This window comes from Rhodnius prolixus, unplaced genomic scaffold (genome assembly GCF_049639745.1).
Source record: "Rhodnius prolixus isolate KJV_2025 unplaced genomic scaffold, Rpr scaffold_7, whole genome shotgun sequence".
Taxonomy (NCBI): Eukaryota; Metazoa; Arthropoda; class Insecta; order Hemiptera; family Reduviidae; genus Rhodnius; species Rhodnius prolixus.
Genome location: NW_027411582.1, coordinates 9,092,374 through 9,114,836, shown reverse-complemented (window position 1 = coordinate 9,114,836; position 22,463 = coordinate 9,092,374). Strand labels below are relative to the sequence as shown.

At 35.2% G+C, this 22,463-nt stretch overlaps 1 protein-coding gene across 4 annotated transcripts in view; it reads left to right on the top strand.

Annotated features, from left to right (window-relative positions):
* Positions 1 to 22,463, top strand: part of LOC141446896 (uncharacterized) — a 57,061-nt gene that overhangs the window by 20,957 nt on the left and 13,641 nt on the right. Inside the window, exons 1-5 of one of the 4 annotated variants that reach the window (XM_074113838.1) lie at positions 3,685 to 4,050; positions 4,129 to 4,250; positions 4,375 to 4,607; positions 10,432 to 10,629; positions 12,017 to 12,127. In XM_074113838.1, the coding sequence (XP_073969939.1) occupies positions 4,241 to 4,250; positions 4,375 to 4,607; positions 10,432 to 10,629; positions 12,017 to 12,127 (552 nt within the window). In that variant the 5' untranslated portion in view covers positions 3,685 to 4,050; positions 4,129 to 4,240. Of the gene's footprint in view, positions 1 to 3,684; positions 4,251 to 4,374; positions 4,608 to 10,431; positions 10,630 to 12,016; positions 12,128 to 22,463 lie in introns of those variants that run through there. The other 3 variants (XM_074113837.1, XM_074113835.1, XM_074113836.1) reach the window with 3 other exon arrangements.

Genomic DNA, 22,463 nt, shown 5'->3' with positions numbered 1-22,463 from the left:
GTGCTAGGCCATTTCAAAATCTGGTATTTTCTAATCATATTTCAATTTTTTAACTTGTTTTCAAAGAGAAAGAAGAGCACGCGATAGGTCATTTTTATGTATTTTTTATCCCGCTTTCTACTAAAAATATTGCCAAGGCAGTAAAGCTAGTATTTTTCTTAATATCGGGAAATAAGTCGTTTTCCGAGTGATTTTTCTAAGAAAAATCAAATGTTGAGAGCTTTAGAAGTTCTCAAGCATACACAAAATGGCTAAAAATTAATTTTACATCTGTTACAAACAAGAAGGTTTAATAATTATTTGGTAATTTTGGGAGAGTTGCGTTTAATTACCAAAAAAAAAAAAAAAATTGGAAACCTCCTGCCACATATTTAAGTGATCAATATCTTTCATGTAAAGGATCAAACTTATTCATTAATTTATCAAATGTACTTTACGCAACTTGTGCAGCATGTACCGTGCCTTTAAAGGTGACTCCTCAGATACAGAGAGCAGTTGATAACCTCCAGGCTAACCTGGCTTAGCCAGGAGGAACCTTTGAAGGTACTGTACATGCTGTACGTATTGACGTAAGTGGGAAAGAGATTAGCTTAGAGTAGCACAGGCTACACCGACGCGGAAATTCTGAGTTCAAAACCTGCGTGCAGATTTTATGCAGTTTGTAGCGAAAGAGCACTATTCTGAAAACCGGCAGTGAACTTAGAAGGCTACTGGAAAACAGTGCTGAAGAAACGCCTTACATTATTAATGATGATATAGAATAAAGATTTCTAATTGGAGACATCTGCAACAATTACCACGTGCATTGCAATAAACAGTGCAGAAAAATAGCATTTTTTTTTTACATTTGTATTTTCAATTGTTTATTATTGCCTGCCAAGTTATACAGAAATATTAGACGACGTCATAACAATTAGTAACTGTACATTTGTCGCTAACCGGATTTCCGTTACAGAAGCATCCTCCGTTATTAGAATTAAGTGTTTAGTGTTTTATTTTATTTTTTTTATAAATATGGCGATCGTTTCAAATCCAGTTTTATCTTAAAATATACGTTTTTAAGGTGTCCTGAATGCCAAGAAAAGAAGAAGTGTTCTAGAAAATAATGTATGTTCGTCACTCAAAGTAAAAAATAATGGCAGGAAGCTTAAAATTTAAATCAGCCATCAGAATTCGTCAACCGGAAATACAACTTTTTCTAAAAGGATTTTTCTGATTTTCAAAATTTCTGTATATACTTATATTAAAAAAAAAAAATTATTAAGGGGCTTTCAGGGAAAGAAAAAGAAGGGTAGGCTTCCCTCCAATTAGATTTATGAAATTTTAATCGTTAGAAAGTCGTTTAGAGAATTTTCTAGCTTTTTATTTGATTTATTTAAATAATAATAATGTGGTCATATTGTGGAAAATAAATGCTATCCACAATTAAAGGAATATTTAAATAAAAAGTAGGTATCTAGGTCAATAATCTAATATTAAACATGAAGATTCCATCATTAACAGCACCAGCTGTCATTGTCAGTTTAAACAATTGACATTGTTCATTGCAATCATTAATTAAATATTGTGATTATAATTTCTTAATGTTTTATATTCTAAAATGATATGGCTTTTAAGTCATTAATTTTTAAGTGTCATTTATTAATTATTATTATTGTCATTGTTATTCATTTATCACTTTCTATTGTATCTAGTTGAAAAGAAAGTAGGTATTGTGCACAGTTGTTATTTTGAGTTTTCGCTAAAAAAACATCCGGTTAAGTGGTCTCATGAGTTCGAAAAAGTTTAACTTGCATAACCCAGAAGTGTGAATTTATTTGAGGTCACTGACCCTTATGCTGGGCCATTGTCATATACAAAATATTTATTCACTAAAGAGTAGCCTAACATATATTATATTACAGCGAACTGGCCTTCTACCGGACAGACCCACCTGCTCCTCCCCAAAAGTGCCCTTATCGAATAATAATATAGAACTATTTGTGAGCTATAATTGTGCCAAATTTGAAGAAAATCGAACGAGCAGTTTTTGGAAATTACTTAAAATAGTGAAAAATCTATTCAGTAAAGTGGTACTTCCGGTGAAGCTATTTTGACTAAAAATTGACTGTCGCTTCCTCTGGTGGCACTTTAATGAAATATCAAATTTGAAATTTCTACGATTTCCCAATCCCGAGATATAGTGGATAAACTTAATACGAAGAAGTAAATTTTGTACAAAACCTAAGCCATCCAAAAGCCGATGGAAGTTCCCCCCCCCTATATTTGAGCTAAATTTCATAAAATTTGAACATTGGAAGAGGGGGCGAAATTGAGGGTTAAGGTTTCAGTAAGGTACAATATAAGAAAACTATAATCAGATGCTAAAACAGTAATGGATGCTGAAATTAATTAACGTCATAATAATAATTATTTTTCATTAGCATTTTTGTTAAAAAAAAACAAAACATGTGCTTGAGTAGTTTAATACCTTTTATCTCAATCAATCTAAGTTAAATGGGTGCTATCCTTTACTGAGCAAATTTTTTGTATTTGAAAATGGCCAGCATAAAGGGTCTGTGACGTCTAAATAAATTGTAAACAAAATGAAAATTTAATGCAGTCAAATTACTAGTACTTAAAATAATATCAATTGTAATAAAATGACAATTAAATACATGTACCCCCCACACTATTCAGACGACAGATCAAAACTCTCTCTGGACAACAAAAGACCGATTTATACTTCTATTTTAAAACCCATCTGGGCGTATGGAATAGAGCTGTGGTGTTCAACCAATCTCCAAAGGATTCAATCGCTTCAATCTAAAATACTTCGAACTATCGTAAACGCTCCATTTTATGTCTCCCAACCTGCACTATACACACTGATCTTAACATTCCTTTTATCGCACAAGTCGCTGAAAACACGATACAGAAAACTCCACTTCAACCTGCAATCTCATATAAATCCTCTAGCTCAAAATCTTTCTTCTAGAACTCTTCCTGATAACCCGGACAAGAATCGTCTTAAAAGACAGTGGCCTCGTGATCTCCTCTCAAGTGAAGAGAGTGACTAACCATACAATGTTTTGGAGTATTACCACTGGGTAACTTCTCCACTCATTTACTTCTACTGTTCACTGTTATCATTGTTACTTATAGCGCGTTTTTTCGAACGTTTCTATAAAACTGTAATTTTGAGCTGAAGTATTAAATAAAATGTTGGGTACTTGCTGATTTGTTTACCTTTTGTCGTTTAATCAACCGTTATATGTACTTAATTTTGTAAAGGAGGTATAAAATTATATTTACTTCATTTAAAAATAAAGATAAAAATTTATGACTGTTTCTTTATCCTGATATTTGAGGCTCCCTTGATGTAAGAAGGATCTTGAAGCGCGTTTCTAAAAAATCCCCTTTTTTTTTCAGCTGGTAGCTTCTACATTGTGTTTTGTGTATGACTATTCCAAGTGGGCTTACCAAGCCAGAATGTTAAGTAGGAGAAAGTCTATATAAGTTTTGTGACTCATCCTTCAAGCTCTGTACGTAGTTCACAAAAAAAAAACAAAAACATTTTAAAGAAATGAAACATCCAGCAGACTATAGTAATGACGAGGTGTCAATATCAGGTCAAGGTCATATGCACGGTCATGTGCCTTGGTCATGGGAGAGAGTTACTGTACTCAGTACAGGTGCTGCGTTCTGTAGCACTAAACTAAAACTTCAGCCTGCAAACTTTTAAGTTAGATGCCCCGTCTACTTTATAAAAACTACTCAAGTTGTTAGTTTACTTTCCTGTTTGTCGAAAAAAGAAGCCTTCCTCTTACTGTCCATTAATACAAAAGTGTCGAACTTTCTCTAAACTATATTAATTTCTTTTCCCGCTTAGCTCTTCCTGTAACGTAACATTAAATAGGTTAACCTATCCAAAGATAACCTTCACTTATGTACGGTTTTTTGTTTATTTGTTTTTGTTTTTTGGACTTGTTGGTTTGACCTATATTTTGAATCATTAACATAAATCTTTTTAACCTGAATTCTTCGTTACGATTCTCATAAAAAGATGGAGTAGAAATTTTAACTTAATGATTCTGCTATTTATTAAAATGGTGTGATTGAATAATTCCATATTCTTTCTTTGGTTAGCAACTAACAGAACTAGCAGCCAACTAGCAGCTTCCAACTTACAGAACTCCAAGTAATTTGTGAGGTTCTTTACTATGAGGTAATGTAGTGTTTTGGAAATAAGCTGAATTCTATGCACAGTAGTAAGTATATTTTTCCGATATTTAGAAATTTTCTGTTTTCTTCTCTGTTTTTAAGCATCTTCAGCCTTATGTCCCAGGTTAGAGAACTGTGAAAATGCTAATCACAATGAAATCATGTTTACAGAACAGTTGTTTAAGAAGAGGCTGATGTCCAGTTTCATGGCGGCCATGCTGATAATAAAGATGGTGAAGATGAAGTTAATCTTCTTGCTGCCATTGTTAGTAGGCGTGACCACGGCCAAGAAAATTCTACTTAAAGTGCTGTTGTTTCTGTTTCCGGCGCTGGCCCATCTCTTCAAACTGTGCGCCTATTACCATCATCAACACACCAAATACCATCTGCACCATCATCACCAGGTAAGCCTCCTTTTTGGCAATAATAGTACTTTGCTGCATTTATTCATCAATGAAACGATTTCATGAGCACCATAATATTCTTCAACAGTAAATATTAAGGAATGAGATGGCCACGGAGAGACATGGAAAATTTAAACCAAAATGATAATCTGCGTTTCCTAGTTTAAAATTAATTGTTCCAGAATATTTTTTCTGTATTTGACGGTGATTAAGTTGAGTTTTGGTGCAAATTGGAGAACTACCATAGAAATGACCTATTTTTATATTGTCTTACTCCATGTTAGAAGAAAGTAAAGTAATTGGACTGTTTTACCGCTGGGTGGTTTAACAAATTGGTTACTCTCTCTTTCCTTTCTCTTCTCCTCGTTCTCTGTGTGTGGGTAGGTGGGTTCACGTAACCCACGGGCACTCGAAAATTAAATCTCGCCGACAGTTTGGAAACTCCCGTAAGTGAGATGCTTTGGAGTCGTTTTACGAATCTCTCTCAGACAGCTGGTTGGTTCCATCCACACTGGGGACATTCTTATGATTTAGGCTCTTGAGTAGGAATAGACTGTCGCAGGAGAGGGGAGTTTAGGCTGGTTCCCATTAAGACTATGGTTCAATTCGTTCAGACTTCTGTGAATCTTGGATGTCTTTGATCCGAGTCTGAAGACTTGGTATTCAGTCTGCTATTCTTGTTGTCTTCTTTGGTTCTGCATTCGTTGGGCTTTCTTCTTACCGGAGTAACAATAATTACAGTCTTTTCTTGCGTTAGATTTTTTTAAATATCCTTTTATTGAAATTTACACCTGTACCTACAGGGTTCAATAAGTAAATAAGATAAGTGTATACAAACAAATAACGTGGCAGACGTGAATGACGGTCATCCAGTGATGGCCGCCATTAGTCACCCAGTAGGTCACGGGGCCAACGACGCCTCAGTCGTCTTCGAGGATTGGAGGTTAGCGTAGTTGAAGACAAGTTTGCAGCTAAAGGATTGGGGGATGAAATGAGAGTTTTTGATGAAAATTTTTATATCGGATTTTGGCAAGTTCGGAGATGAGTGGAATTTGGAGATCTGTATGGATTGTGTGTGGTTGCTAACATAGAATGGAGCGTCTACTATGGCGGCGGAGTATTTTGGATTAGAGTGTTTACAATCTATTGATGTTTGATTTTTTAGCTGTTCCGTAAAGTTCGAGTCCGTAAGTCCCATATTGGTGTGAGAAGAACTGTATAGAGTCGTCGTTTGTTCTGTAGTGAGAATTTTGAGCGTTTGTCGAGTAGTCTGGCTAGAAGTTTGTACCCGTTTGTTTAGTTCGGTACGTTTAAGTCTCGTACGGGGGGTTCCAGGTAAGTCTCTTGTCTAGGTACATTCCAAGGTACCGCACATGGTCGGCTGGTGGGATAGGTGTATTGATGTAAGAAGACAGGTGGTGGAGTTTGACGTTTGAGTGTGAAGACTGTATTTAGACTTAGTTGGGTTAATTTTTATACTCCAGTTTTCCAGCCAAGGTTCTATTGAGTGAAGGTGGGACTGTAGTGAGCGTACTGCGAGGATAGGGTCAGAGTGTGTGGAAAGAATGGCAGTGTCGTCAGCGAAGGTGTAAATAGAGGTACTAAGGTTAGAAGGTTAGATTAAAATTTATTTTAATGCCCTTATCATATAACCGCTCAGGAATTACAAAATTTTGCTCCCCACCACCACTAAAGTAGCTATTCAGTACAATGTACGGTTTCACCATCTACGCTGCAATTTAAAATTTTGAAGAAGATCCATTAACCAAGCAAATGTGTTTTTCCGGAATGTATTTTGTTTAATATTTTTAATAACGTTAAGGGTTCATAGATAGCAGATATAACTTAAATAACAACAGTTACAAATTTTTGAAACCTCCTCTTTGGTTAATATAAGGTTAAAATTTTTTCAATTTTAATTTTTAATACTATTCTCCTCCCATAAACTGACACGATCACAAAAAGTAAAACAAGTGAATTGATCTAACCGGAAGGCAGAAATTCTTTCTTCTAATCTAATATAGTTATGGTAAAATAAATTTTTTAATTATGTTCTGGTTTATTTTTAATTTCTAGTTTATGAGATAATGAGTTTTATTTTTTTTTTTGAAAGTTTAAAACAGTGACGCTAGTAAACGGTCTGTTCGCCGTCTTATTTTGCAATTTCTAGGTCATGTCTCGAACCGGTTTCGAACTTCTACTATGTTATGGTTAGCGGAATGCGCCTGGCACTGTCCACTATTGCTCGCAGTACACTAATGGATGACCCCTTTGGACTCTGAAGACACATGATATTAGTTTTTTTTTTTTTTAACAAACATACTACTCTAAAGACCTTGCAAGAGAATGATATTTCATTAAGGCTAGAGTAAATTTAAAGAATTTGCATATTTCATGCACTATCAAACTATTATTAACAGACCAGCAATAAAGAACTGGCAAAGAATGAAACATTTAAATAAACTATAACAAAACTTACTGTCACTATAGATCGAATTTTACGGTCTTTTAATCTGTGACAACCTAACACATACCACACACAGACCGATCACACTCAGTCCATGAACAGACAAGACAGAAGACACAACCAACCCTATAATGTAAAAATATTACTTTGTAAACTAGCCCTGAAGATGACCTAGCCCCTAGGTCGGAAAGCTCGCGGCATAATAAATGTATCACGACTGAAATGGCAATTATTTTGTTGTATCCTATTGAAACTATGAATCAGTCACCAAAAAGTAATGAACAATAAATAATTAAACTTGTCAATACTCAGATTATGAGATCTAACCACGTCAAGTAACCTCGGTTGAACTTGGCTAACAAATTGATCTCTACTCATGTTCAGGAGAAACTGTACTCCGGGTAAACCGACTTAAAGACTACTTTTCCCTTTACTCTGACGAAGATGTCTGTTCAGAACAAACTCCTCCTCTACAAAGAGGTAGTAAACCTCCAAGAAAAAAGCTCTAGACAAAACAGAACAAATTTCTCAAGACACTCAACGACTACTGAAATCAACTCACTCGAGGTGATAGCTTCCATAATCCCCGCACACTCCTTTATCCTGAAACTGAAACTCCTCTCCACACCAGACTGCCATCCTAACCCATTCTGCCGCGAAATAGCCACCCACGATCCTTCCATTCCTTACAGAAACAAAAGACATGACTTCATACTTTTTTATTCTTTTACTTTAAACAATTGTTTTTAGTGAGAGTCACGTTTAGTGACATCACGCTTACTTTAACCGCACCTTTATTTTTTTGTTATGGTTGAACATGTATAATATTAAAGTCAGTTATCTTTTAAGTAAAAATACTAAATATCAAGAAAGGCTGTTATAGCGCAATCTGTGGTAAGTGAAAGTTGTGTAAGTGTTCACACCAAAAATTGTCCATTTCCTGTTTAATGTGGAAGTTTTAATTATTGGTACAATACAATGGACATTGTGGAACGTTAGAGTTCAATAGAAATGACCACTGTAGATCCGGTCTAAATTTTCTTTAAAAAAAATTATTTTGTCCCATTTAGAGGAGATTCCGTTTTTCACAGTTTCTTTTGTTAGGCGGCTAGACAAGTAGTCTTTTTGGAACAAGTTTACGCTATAAGATATAGTCTTTTTGGACTGATGCAACCTTTCTGTTATAAACTCAAATGACCCAGAATAGTCTCTTTGTTGATTACGTTTGGTTCCATCAAAAGTACAATAACTATAGTGAGAAGTTCTCATCCAAAAGTTTCTAGAGGCAGCTTCGAGAAAATAAACCCCACATAAAGGCAGATTATACAAACTCATATAGTCTAATTTTTTAAAAAAGGATCTGATTCGTATATTTCCGGTGAAGACTTTAAATCAAAAGACTACCTGATCGCAGTACTTCCTCCCTAATGGGAGTGTATTTAAATAAAATACGAGGTCTGTCTAAAAAGTATCCGACCTTTATTTTCCCTCGCAAAACAAAGACGATAGCGCGGAGCCACTGTACTCAGTAAAGGAAGACACCTTCATGCGCATGTGTGAATTTTGTCACCGCCTTCCAGCGCGTCAGTCGCTGCCTGTGGGTCGCTGAGTGAGGTGCTACACAACGTGTACGTCGCATTACCGATTCTCTCAAGATGACTGAAATATCAAATTTTGCCAAAAGCTTGGTGATTCTCAAAGCGAAACAATTCGTAAGATTCAGCTGGTGTTTGGAGACGAAGCGGTGTAACACAAATTAAGAACCGTTTCAAAAATGGCCGCACATCAACGGATAGTGACCAGCGTTCTGGCAGCCCCAGACTGCTCGGAGTGCAGCCGTTGTTGAGACTGTGCGAAATTTGGTGATGGCAGATCGTCGCTTGACCGTGCGGGAGATAGCCCAAGAGGTTGGAGTTAGTGCAACTTCAAAACGGAGGTCTTATTGTTCCGGCGACAACAACTTGGTCACTCTCCGCTGATGTGAGGCTATTCTGAAGCGGTTGAACCACTCCTTAATTTGTGTTACGCCCATCGCTTCGTCTCCAAACAACACTTGCTGAATCTTACGAATTGTTTCGCTTTGAGAATCACCAAGCTTTTGACAAAATTTGATGCAATGCCTTTGCTCAACACGTTCAGTCATCTTGAGAGAATCGGATCCGGAAGTCGGAGAATCGGTAATGCGACGAACACGTTGAGTAGCACTCCACTCAGCGACCCACAGGCAGCGACTGACGCGCTGGAAGGCGGTGACAAATTCACACATGCGCATGAAGGTGTCTTCCTTTACTGAGTACAGTGGCGCCGCACTATCGTCTTTATTTTGCGAGGGAAAAATAAAGGTCGGATACTTTTTAGACAGAGCTAGTAGTTACAAAATCTAAGGAAATTCTGGTTAACCGGAAGGGCTAATTATGGTCAAAGAGGTTTTTCAATTATTACTGACGTTCTTGAAACAGAGACAAAATGTAAGTGTAATTTTAAAGAGTATTGATTAAAATGACTTTAAATGGCCAACCTCGTAAATTATCTAATTGAATAACCAAGAAAAATTGTTGATTAAACGGTCACGAAGTTGAAAAGAAAAAGAAAACTCTCGGCAAGGTAGGTAAAATGAAGACGACAGCGTAATTACCTGACCTGAGGCTAGGGGATCGTCAAAACAGTTTTTTTACTTTCTATTACCGCTATAATGGAAAGTATTTGATTTCATTGTTGATGTCCAATATGGCGTTTTCACTGGAAAATAGTTTAGTGGTTTAGCCGGTGATGCTGTGAAAATGACATCACCATGACAATATCTCTCATTACAGCGTCTGTGCAATATGCGTCTGTTATTGTTAGAATTAAATTTGATTTATGCATTTCCTTTGTACAGCTAGCTTCCTGCTTGTTCTTCTCTGTGGTGATCCTAGGATTAACGAGGGACGCTCTTGCTCAAGTTTTAATCAGATTAGAAGGAAAATGAAGTAAGCGAGCAAAATACTAGTTTACGCAGTTAACGGTCTATTGCGAGAAGTTTAGTCCAAGTGGATGTAATGGTATCACTTTGCATGAATACTTTCAAGATAGTAACTATGTCTAGCTTATCTTGATGTTGTCCTTGTGTCGACATTAACTTGGTTGCAAGGGTAAATAGATCATTCAGATCCTGTATGAATTCAGATCTTTGTGGCCTGTATCATTTTGCCTCGCCAATATTGTAGTCCCTGAGATCAGTACTTCTTTTCTCATCTGATTAACATAGTTTTTCTTTTTATTGTAAGAAAAAAAACATTATCTTCATTCGCTCAGTAAACCTTGACAAGGAAGCACTTAATTTTATCTCTCTTGATTAATCGATTTATTCATTTACAGGTGGCGCATCATCACCATCATCCAGCGCCCACTATATACATACCTCCACCAAGCCATGAATACGATTATCCTCCACCAGGAGCTGAAATCATCCATAAAGCAGATCCAACAACTAATGAACTATCCTCTTGGGGAATCGACTATCAAGGGCCAATCAACGGAGAACAGGATAGCATCAGTCGGTTGTATAGTATAAACGTAAGTTCTTTTTTGTTTTTGGTGACGCGATTGCTGAATAAAAAGTCGAACACCATTTTTTTGACCATTTCTGTGTGAAAGGAAAACTCGCAATTATGGTAACCTCAAACTCCAAGCTTTTTTAATTTAAGTCCAGTAATTCTTAGGAGGACTTCAAACTGATTGGTCGATTCTTGTGCAGGCTTAAGCTTCTTCCCAATAAAGATTACATTTGCTAAGATGTTACGTCACATAATTTGACTTTAAATGATAAACGATTGATAAAAACAAAGAAGCTACGTTTTCCGTAACTTATTAAATGCCTATTAAATTAAAAAGGAAGGAAATGCCTACTGTGCAATCAGAAGTACTTCACTCTTCCCTGCCGAAGTCCTATACATCTTTTTTGTACTCTTTTTAATAGCCCAAAAAAACAAAAAATTGTTCTGAATTATTTATAAACACATGTAACCAAAAAAATAAAACGCGTGTATTGTATAAAATAGCCAGCACATGAAGATGTAGGTAATTTGACGGAAGGTCAGGTTAGTGTGATTAAATTGTAGGTCACTAGGAAGGTAACCGGACTGTTTGGACGGCCGTCCACTTGCGTCTTGGCTTTCTAGCACAGATATACACTTGAGTGTCCCCTGGACGAACACAAATCCTGCCAAAGTGCTCCCTCCCCTTCATTTTGAATTTATATCTTTCTTTTACAATCTTTAAAAATAATCAAGTTATTTTTTTTTATAGATATTTCCAGAATAATCAATTTTACGTACTAATCTGAAAGAAAGAGAATTAAGTATGAAATCATAAATGAAAGCATTACAAATTATATGAAAGAGAAATTAAACAAAATCACTTGGGAAAGAATAAAAAAGGGAAAATCATAATCGATTAAATTTCAAAACAAACTATTGAGCAAATCTTGCCTAAACATACAAATTGAACATAATAATTAGGGCACTGCTTTTTTTAAAATAAATAAATAAATTGATTAATTTTAATCAAAAAAAATATCGATAATAATGACATTGTTTAAAAATAACAATAATCAAATAAAATCGGACGTTCAACTGGTTGTTATCTTCGGAAAGAATACAGTTTGATTAAATTTTTCTGTGTTGATATCATTTATTATTTTTATTTTTAATTTATTAAATTATGTTTGGTTTTAAAGAATTTTTTGTATTTATCACTTCAAATATGTTAGTTTCAAGATTATCGTCTTTCCTATTTTTAAATACTGCCACGGGACAACCTTAAGAGAGGTTCCTCTTGCATGAAATATTACCAATAAGTGCAACTATTTGCAAGAAGTCTTAATTCAAAACTCAAATACAATATGGTACTAAAAGTTGGTAGAACATTACTAAAGAAATAAAATACATTTATATAATTACAGAACATACTGGGGGGTTCGAAACTGTATGGGCGCCCTTCGCGCTACAAAGCACGTCGTCGTCGAAAGCGGCCTAGCAGGACTAGGTCTCGTCCTTCCCCGTACAGACGTAATGTAAGTAGATATTTAGAACAGCAAACTAATATTAAAACAGCAATCAAACTTAATTATTTGTTTTATTGTTTTTGGGTCGCACTTTTTCTTTTTTTCACTAACATTGTTTTGGATTATTTGGCAATCATTAAAAAAAAAAACACAAACACACAACTGGAACGTTAGAGAAAGTTATTTATTTGTTTTAAACAAACCGCATGTACGTTAAGCAAAAAAAAATTATAACTTCACCACTGAGAATGTGTTTTTTATCAAAGCACCTGAATATTTGTTATTAACAGTGTCCTTTTTTTCAACTATGTATTTGTAAGATTATTTTTTTGATTATTATTATGGTAATACTGGAATTAAAATTATAAGCGACAAATAATGTTTGCATACAATTTATTTTTTTCAATTCGGCGCGTCAACAATTGAAAGTCATGGGCGCCCGGAGCTTTTTCTAATTCAATGCCCGGTCTCCCTGATGCAGATTGTTTTTCTCGCGGAGATTTATCAGCATTACCAGCGTAGGCTCGAGGGATGGGATTGCATATTACAAGCTGGACTTCAAGTATGCACTTCTCCTAATTTTTTTTTTTGGAAGTTTCAGTTGCACTAAAACGTAAGCAAGCGTCAGAAGAAGAATGGAAACAAATTTAAGATGGTGAACCATGACAACTGCTCGACGGTAGGACGTTAAAGCTCGATGAAAAAATAGTCGATGCCTTTATACGACATATTGTTGGCTGCGAAGGGAAAAAAAAGGTTATATTGAACGTAACTTGATTGAAGAATAAAGTAAAAGTAAAGTAATTGCCAATTTTTTCAGGCGGGGCTTAACGTCCAAATACCAATTAGGTGTCGTGGACGGAGGCGACTAGCAAACATACTTTACTGTAAATTTCTTTTATTAACCATTAAATAAAATCCAAGGCCTAAAGACCGGGAATCGAAACCAGTACCACAATACATATTAGCTTCGCAGGTCTCGCCTCTAACCGCTCGGCTACCGTGGTGCCTCAATTATATTGATTGAAGAATAACACATAGACCAATTATATTAATTCTTCATTACTCAGTAATAATGTAGAATAGTTTTAAAATAGGGTGCCACAACAAAACTAAACGCTAAAACTACCAGAACTGGGCAGATCCGGAAGTAAATTGGTCATCCGAAAAACAAAATCAGATAATTCAATGATGACTTCTTAGTGAAGCAAAAGTGGCTCAGAGCTAGGTAATAGAAGAGGGGGTAACCCAGAATTAAGAAACCCAGAATTCCAACTACCAACTAGTCGATAGTTTCAAATCTTGCCAGATGTTTGGCCACATAATAGTTTAAAAACATTAAAAAAAAGTAATAAAATGACATTAACCCATCAATTAGGCCAAAAAAATAAAGCATCAAGAAACGTTCCCTTCATAGCTAAATTGCTTTGCCCGCAGTTTAAAAAGAATTACCATCTATAATTTGTTTTTTTTTAAAGTTAATTAAATTAAAAAAATGGAATAAATTAATGGGATTTCTGAACTTCATAACAATTTTTTTAAAAAAGCTCTACTGTGGCTGTGTCATGGGACACGGCCGTGTGTTGTATGTAAATACGTTTACGTAGCGGGTTACATTTTTTATATAAAATATTTTTATTCATGTATTTAGGATGAAATCAAGGAAACAAATAATTACTGTGTTACAATATAACTTTATTAACTATAGGTCTGTGATACGAAAAGTACGACACAAATGGCATACAAGATACATCGAGATTTCTGGTAAACGTTAAATCAATATAGCTATTACCTAACGTTATTGGAGAAGTTTCAATATAAGACAAATTGAACTCGCTGAGCATGAAGCCGGACAATGAGCGGTTTTGTGAGACATCAACATTAAAATCTCCAACTATCATAATTGGTGTAGTAAGATCACGCTCGTAATCGCGTATAATTTTAGAGATGTTTTTGGAATATTTTAACAACGATCGTGACATAAAGGAGTTTAATTTCTGCTAACGCTGTGCCCGAATGGATATACACAAACCCGAGTACGAATTTGAAGATGCCATTGGCCTTTTTCGTTTACTAGACAGACATCACCAGCTTTTGCGTCTTTTATTTCCGAAATGTCAATGTTAACTCGTATTACAATCAGTGAAGCTATTGATGTTGCGATATATGGCGACTCCACCGGCTTTGCGACTTTTACCATTCGATTGTTCTTGAGAAGCCCTTTCCAATCGTATACGATCTCTGTATTTGGCTTTTCGATGCGTATAGGCCGACATTATATACTTTTGATAATATTTTTTTTATTCTAACACCTTATTATATTAACTGTCACTATTTTGCACTAATGTTTTATACACAATCGATAGATTGAGACGACAGTTAACGATTAAAACTTAAACGAACATCGTAGCTTCTCCGAGTCAAAAGTTATACAAATTGCAAATCTCAATACGCAGCAAAATTATCTCAGAATGGCGGCGCTTCCCCCTCCATCGCGCGCGATGCGTCACATTCCTCGCTTATCGTAATGAATTCTTTGATCCTTTAGCTATCCAGTGGTCTAATTTAATTTTGGATGTAGACGATAGATTCGAAACTATAATGCCAAACTGTATCCCCCGATTTTGTTATCATCAGATTTTTTGGATTGCCACCATATGATTCAAATTTAAAGACGTATTCACGTCAAAATTGATTTTAGTCTTACTAATCATTTCTGCATGATTTTTTTTTTTTAAATTATTTTAAAATTTTAAATTCACTGTAGGGAAATAGAATTTACACTTAACGCACAGAAAATTCTATTCAATAATGGAAAACTTGTAATAGATTATTTTTCTTTCTTTTTTTTAATGTTTGTAATAATTTATAATTTTAATATTTATTTTTGCATGTTTTCACATGTTAAAAAATTTGTTGAGTTCACCTTCTTTTTTTTGTATTAATTCAGTTTATTTGGTAAACTTTATTTTTTACAAATTCTGCACGTTATATTTAAATGTATCCTATTTATTTGTGAATTAAGTATTCATCAGTGGTAAAGCAGTAAACTTTTAACCAACAAATGAAATGTAAAAAGCAAGGACCACATCCATGTTGGTAAAAAATAAAACAAGGCCAACCTTTTTATATTTACAAACTTTCTCCAAAAATTTTGATGAACTTATTTGGTGAAGTTATACCATCGTTTTGATCCAGTTTAAATTGGAACTAGTAATTTTTATTTTTTTAGGAAATGGTATAGCTAAGTAATTAATAAATAATAAATTAATTGCGTTACGTTTTTAGGAATTTTATTCTCTTTTATTGTACTTTGTAAAATAAGGAAGGAAAATTTTGCATTTTGTTTCAGATTTTCTATTTTGAGATATGAAAATGTTTTAGTGGTCTTCATGAAGTTTAAGAAAAATAAGAAATTTAAAGAAAATTCTTAACTTAGCACTCTGAGGGTTATTGTGAAGAAACAGTTTAATTTTCTGTTTTACATAACAATTTCTAATAAATAATAATTTGGTATAAAGTTAATTGTGAATAATTGAAGTTAATTGGTGTACAAGCATTTGAAAAGTCATGTCTGCAATATGAATCATCGAATGCATTCTTAAGCCTAGATAAGAGATTTAATTTGCCAAATGTTTTGCAGAAATTTATTGTGTATTAATCAATTTGTAATTGTTATTGATAATTTTAGTTATTTTTTGATAATTGCACGAGTCCATTATGTAATTTTCTTTTTTGTGTAATTCCAAGGTAATTTTTTTTCTTTGTATCGTTTGATTGCTTTCTAGTTGATAATTGTTTTCTTTGTATATTATCTCGATTTATTCTGTATTATCATTTAGCCAGTGGCATATTCAGCTTGTATGCTAGAAAGGCATGCTTTCTTTTTCTTTCTTTTTTATACAGGGTGACCAAAGTTATATGCTCCACCCACTTTTTTTTTTAACGGCGGGAAATTTCGAAAAAATAAAAAACACGTATTTAATCATTTTTAGTCTAGTTTATTTTCAGTGATTGACCCATTTTTTTGAACCCCTGTATCTCGAGATACAGCATCCGACTTTTGTTTTTCAAATGGAACGTTATATTTTTTGTTGCATATTTTTTGTAGTATTTGAGCTCCTAAAAACAACAAAAAAAATTTTTTTTGAAATCGGTTAGGTTTTTCAAAAGTTATGGTGGTTTAAAATATGAAAAACAAATTTCAGTTTATTGTCAAAATTACTTAATTTTTTTTAAAGAATCTATTCAAACTGGGCACAATCAACAGATAGGCAAGCCAAAACTCTGGACTCCCATGCTTTGCTTGTAGCAGCACTTATGGTAGCGAAGTCAAGATCTCGGCAGGCTAGAGTTATTCGACGTTTCTGATCATCGACTGAAGCCACGAGATTAAGGATACTTTACACTTTATTTTTTTAGGTATCCCCACAAAATATAGTCCATTTGGGTCAAGTCCGGAGATCGAGGCGGCCATTGGATGGGACAATGAGTCCTTTACGCACTTTTAATGGAAATTTCTGCCCAGCTAACTTCGAACCACTCTCGCCGGGCAACCATCTTGTTGAAAATACATATCTAGCCGACGTTGTAGATGAACATCTTCAAGCGGAACTGGCAAAATGTCTCTGAAAAAAAAGTTGGATACCTTTCACCAGTTAAGTTCTCTCTGTAGAAGTATGGGCCGATTAGTTGATTTCCTATAACTCCACACCAAACGTTTGTAGAAAAAACAACCTGAATGTCGAATAACTCTAGCCTACCTAGATCTTGACTTGGCCACTATAAGTGCTGCTACAAGTAAAGCGTGTGAGTCCAGAGTTTTGGCTTGCCTATCCGTTGGTTGTGCCCAGTTTGAATAGATTCTTTAAAAAAAATAACGTAATTTTGACAGTAAACTGTTTGTTTTTCATATTTTAAATTACCATAACTTTTGAAAAACCTAACCGATTTCAAAAAAAAAATTTTCGTTGTTTTTAGGAGCTCAAATACTACAAAAAATATGCAACAAAAAATATAACGTTCCATTTGAAAAACAAAAGTTGGATGCTGTATCTCGAGATACAGGGGTTTAAAAAATGGGTCAATCACTGAAAATAAACTAGACTAAAAATGATTAAATACATGTTTTTTATTTTTTCGAAATTTCCCGCCGTTTAAAAAAAAAGTGGGTGGAGCATATAACTCTGGTCACCCTGTGTATATATTTTAGTATTTTTGGGCGAAACTATAGTTCATTGTTCTCGTTGGAGCAGGTCATTTCGTAGCCTTCATAGTGTACTCGTAAAAATATGCTAGTCATTCTTTTTGAACAGTTTTGATTTAAACAGAATCTAATTATTATTATTATTTTTTTTTTTTAAGACGCGTTAACATCTAAGGTTATTGGCGCCCGGAGCTTTTTTTCAGTGCACTGCCGGGGCCACCCTTTGTAACGGTTCTCTCGTTACAGACAACACTGTCCATCACCGGACAGTGAGCTGTAAGAAGCTCCTAGGAAGAGAAAAACTAAGGGTCAGCAGCTGGATTTGAACCCGGGACCTCCGCGTGGGAGTCCAGTACGCTAATCCTTCCCTAAACAGAATCTAATGTTCATAAAAACGATGAGCATCCATCCAACTACCAAATTAGGTTACTATGGATACGGGCGGAAGTATATTTTTTTTTTCTATTAAAATTTTTTCAGCAAATATAAATTTACTTTCTCTTCTGCTGCTTCTCTCTTCGTGATTGAATTTCTGTCTTTATTTCGATGCATTTAATGGCGTCACGAAGAGGTAACTGGGTCTTGTTTGTAGTGTTGAGTTTCTTTTTTTTTTTTTTCCAGACTAGGATGGCTCCTGCCCAAAGTTTTTGGCTTTTGAGTTAAAGGAACGTATTTTTCTTAACCCGTTTTTCGATCACCGATAATCGGGAGTTATTCCTTCCAACTTTTCGGATATACTAGTGCCTCGTGCAAACATGAAGAGGAGTACCTTTCTACCATAAAGAAAATGTGATGCTAACCTCACTGTGACGAAGTCTCCAACGGAGCAACCAAGTGGAGCCCCTAACCTTGGTAAAGCTCGTGAAATGATATCTGAATATGTTTACACACACACTCAGCTACCAGAAGCTAGAGAAGGCATGCCTTAAGAGGCGTCCACGGTGGGCCGTGCTTATTATTTCTAGTCTATGGGTTAGCACCGGGGTTAGCTTTACATTGTGGGTCTTTTACCGTTTGACTCCCTAATAGCAGGAAAGTAAGATTTCTTCTCCTACAGAAACCAAAAAGAAACCGGATTCATAAGCGAATTTCCAACTTCCCAGATACAAATCCATGTACAACACCACCAATCAGAGAACACCACCTCCAACCTAGTATTTCCAGTAAATCTTCATTTAGTTATTACAACGAAAAAAAAAACCAAAATCATGAATTATTTGGAAGCAGCCGGGAAAGTTAACCTAAAAATTAGTTGCACTAAATCCTATTTTGGATTAAAAAGCCGGACTTTTGTACCAAACGAAATGAATATTGAAGCTTTCATGCAAAACTATTTCTTTTTTAATTATATTTAACCAAATAAGTAAAAAAATCAAATCTGGTACAGTTTACGAGAAAAAAAAAGTAACGTAATTAAGTACGATAATTTCGTTTTTGTTCCAGAAAGAAATGGTAATACTGATAATAATTCAGTCATTATTGGTTTCTTTACATTTTTTGCCGCTAATTTCTGACTATATAGGGCGCAAAAATAAATTGGTTTTATTTTATTTCTTCGCAAATAGAATTTTATGATTGGAAATTTTTGTACGTGAAATTATTAGTGGCTAATGATGGTGATTTTAAAACGCGGTGAAGTGTATATTAATAATACGGATTGGCTCTTTCAATGATTGTAATAGTTATGGAAGATTGTCCGTTTGTCTGTCTGGACAGTTCGTGTCGGTGAATTGAATTCTCTTCAGTCGGAAATCATTTTGCAATAAGAAGAACAGAAGCCGAGTTTATCTCCCTAATAAAGCTAGCAGTGTATGTTACGATGTCCACACCTACAACAACCCACTTGTCTGTCTGTGGGCTACATTTCTAAGAGAACTAGTTTTTTTTATTTTTATTTTTCTATATCACACAGTTGGTAGACGTGAGTCTCATTCTAGTGTGTGCGCGCTGGTGGTAACTTTGTACCTGCAAGAGGGGTAGGGGGGAATTCCCGCTTTTGAATGACGACCTACTTTGTGTACGCCAAATCTCTTATTCTATTTTTTTTTTTTTTTTGATTAGCCGCACGTCTATTTCTTATTATTATTACTTTCAGTAACGATCTAAAATTGATGGGCTATTACACCTGTCCACTAGCAGGTATTTAGTTTACAAAATGATCTTTCGTTACTTTCTCTTCAGTACTTTGGTAAAAGGGGGGGGAAAAAAACGCATGGTTTTTTTCCCCGGAAGTGCACACGTCTTGAAGTCAGCTAAGTTCGATTACGTGAACAGCTGGACTAAAAAAAAAGAAGTTGGGGAAGTTCTCTCACTTTATCTTAGTATTCTATAACGCATGGGGTACCAAAATGGCATGCAGAAGTTATTTAAATCTCTCGTATAATAGGAAGTACAACTTCACCGGAAACAGTTTCCAGTTCTTAGTGACTTTATTCATTTTAAAGTAGACCGGAGGTGATCTTCTTTGAACTTGGGTCTATACATATTAAATTTCAAGTTTAACGGTTTTTTTAAAAAAAATTATTTTGTAATTTAAAATCTGTATACATTGTATACAATAAATAAATATGGGGAGAGTGATGAACTGGTGCGGGAGGAGAGCAGGAGGAGAGGAACTACCCAGCGGTAGCACTCTCTATAGGAGAGAGGAGAGATAGGAGAATAATGGCGTTTAGGCCTTCAGACTACAAGGAAGTCGCGGGGCCATTGGCGATTCAGTCGGCGAGGAGTATTAGGGATGTCAGAGGAAGCGACAGACAGTACAAGAGGATTAGAGCTAGTAGAGAGAGCAGTATGGAATTTTTGATATTTAGTCTTGGCGAGTTGGTCTATGAAGGGAATGTTGTGGTCGTTGTGAAGAGTGAGGTTAGTCACCGTAGAAAGGAGCGTCAGCTATCTGTCGGCAGGAGTTTTGATTGAAATGTCTTGGACTGTCCGTATGTTTGTAGGTTTGGCTGAACCCCCACAGCTCTAGTCCGTAAGTCCACATAGGTTTGAGGATAGTATTGTATATTAAACGTTTGAGTTCTAAGGGCAATTTGGTGCGTCGTCCAAGTAGTGTGTAAAGCAGTTTCGCACGTTTTGTCATTGCTTGTCTTTTAGGTCTAGTGTGTGGGTTCCACGTGAGTCGTAGAGCCCAAGGTAGCTAGCACCAGATCTGTACCAAGGAAGAGGATTGCTGTTGAAGGTGGACAGGTGGACAGGATCCTCGCCGGAGAGTAAACGTGTCATGCTGGCATTTCTGTGGGTTCATTTTAATCCTCCACTTCTTTGACCAGGATTCTATCGTATTAACGATTAAATTAGACTCGATGACAATAAAACTTAAGGCTCTTTACTATAAAGCGTCTTATTTTTTCGATTCCTTATAGAAATAGAAATAGAAAATATATTATTCTGGGACTATTGTCCCCTAACAATAAAAACATATACACTTAAGAGTAGAGGCCCTTCTTCCTCACTTTGAATGGCATTACGGGCTAGAAATCGAACTTACATCATTTCTGTCACAGAAATGCGAGTATAAGGTCTTTTAAATCCTGACTGATTACAATTCCTACAGTACTGTAGGGAATAGCTGGTATTTAGTAAAAAAAATCAAAAGCGACTGGTCGTAAAACTTTAGATATTGGGGTACAGAAAAATCGGTTTCTCCTGGTAAACCATTAAGATGATTACGAAAACGACACCTCTTTTATTACCTGAGGAACTGGACTCAGTCCCATATCCTAAGCCAATCTAGATCATACACTATTCATTGACTTCTGCGCGGACTATAACACAAAACACTCAGGAATCGATGAACACTAAGATTTTAAAAAACTCCCTTACTTTATGTACGAGTAGCTTTCACGAAAATTGCCAGTTATTGTTGGCAATAAAAGGTAACTTTTTTTGGGGGTTTTCAAAAAACTTGAAAGAGTAAAAGGAAAATCCTGCCACTCTTAAGTTGTCAAAGCAGCATTTTTTCCCCCCTCATTGCCAATTTTCTTGGCCTATCTCATTACGAACAACGCTTTTTCTTTACCAAAAGCTATTTGTGTACAGAACAGACGAAAATGAAAAGGTTCGATTATAGGTGACGATGAGCTAAGAGTTATGTTTCTTTATGCCTTTATTACTCACAAATATTTTGCGTGCCAAAACAACTATGGATTCTCGAAAGAGTAAAGTTCAAGATTCGGAATCTTTACAACACATAATTATTTTATGTTTCAAGTTTATAATACTAGGATCGTAAAGTTAAATAAGAAAACGTAGTTTTCTCAGCATGATTTATTGACAATTTAGATGTCCAAGAAGCAAGAAGTGCCTACATCATAAATCAATTCTATTTCAAATGTTAGAACTTAGTATAAGTAGAAAGCTGATAATACAGTCTGTCTGACAAAAAAAATAATGCTAATAACCTGTAAAGGGGAGGGATTAGCTATGTGGTTAGTGTACTCGATTCCCACGCGGAGGTCCCGGGTTCGAATCCAGCTGCTAACCCTTAGATTTTCTCTTCCTAGGAGCTTCTTACAGCTCACAAAAAAAAAAAAAATCTGTACGGAAACTACATTTTAGTGAACCAACTATGAAAAACTGAAAAATTATCTTAATAAGCAACTTTAACCATCTACAAGAGCAGATCCCGAGGGAAGTAACCAGAATAAAACATTTTTGGGGTTAGACTGAAGAATTTGCTTCCCATTAATGTTTTCTAGGGGAATTTTTAAAAGCTCTACCTGTTTTTTTTAAAAATAAATACAGGACATTAGACTGTCCTCTATGAATCCCTAGAATATTTGGGTTAAATATTAGGTGTGTCCTAAGTATAGTTAAAATTAAAAAAAAAAATGTCCGATTCAATGAAGTCAAAAGTAATGTTTATTATAGTGTTGCACGTATTAAGATAAATTGTGTGTCTGTTCGCGTATGATATTTAAAATTGTGGTATACTGGCCCGCGCTTGAATGAAGGCTAACGTTTTTTTTTTTTGTTTTATCAAAATCCGTTCTAAAGAGGAGCCGAGAAAATGGAATCGATATCCTTTAAAAATTTGTTTGAAAATGGCATGAATTAATTTTCATTTTCAAATTTCTGTACTCAAATTGCTGTCGCTTTGGTTTTAAGCTTGGAAACTTGATAATTTGGCGA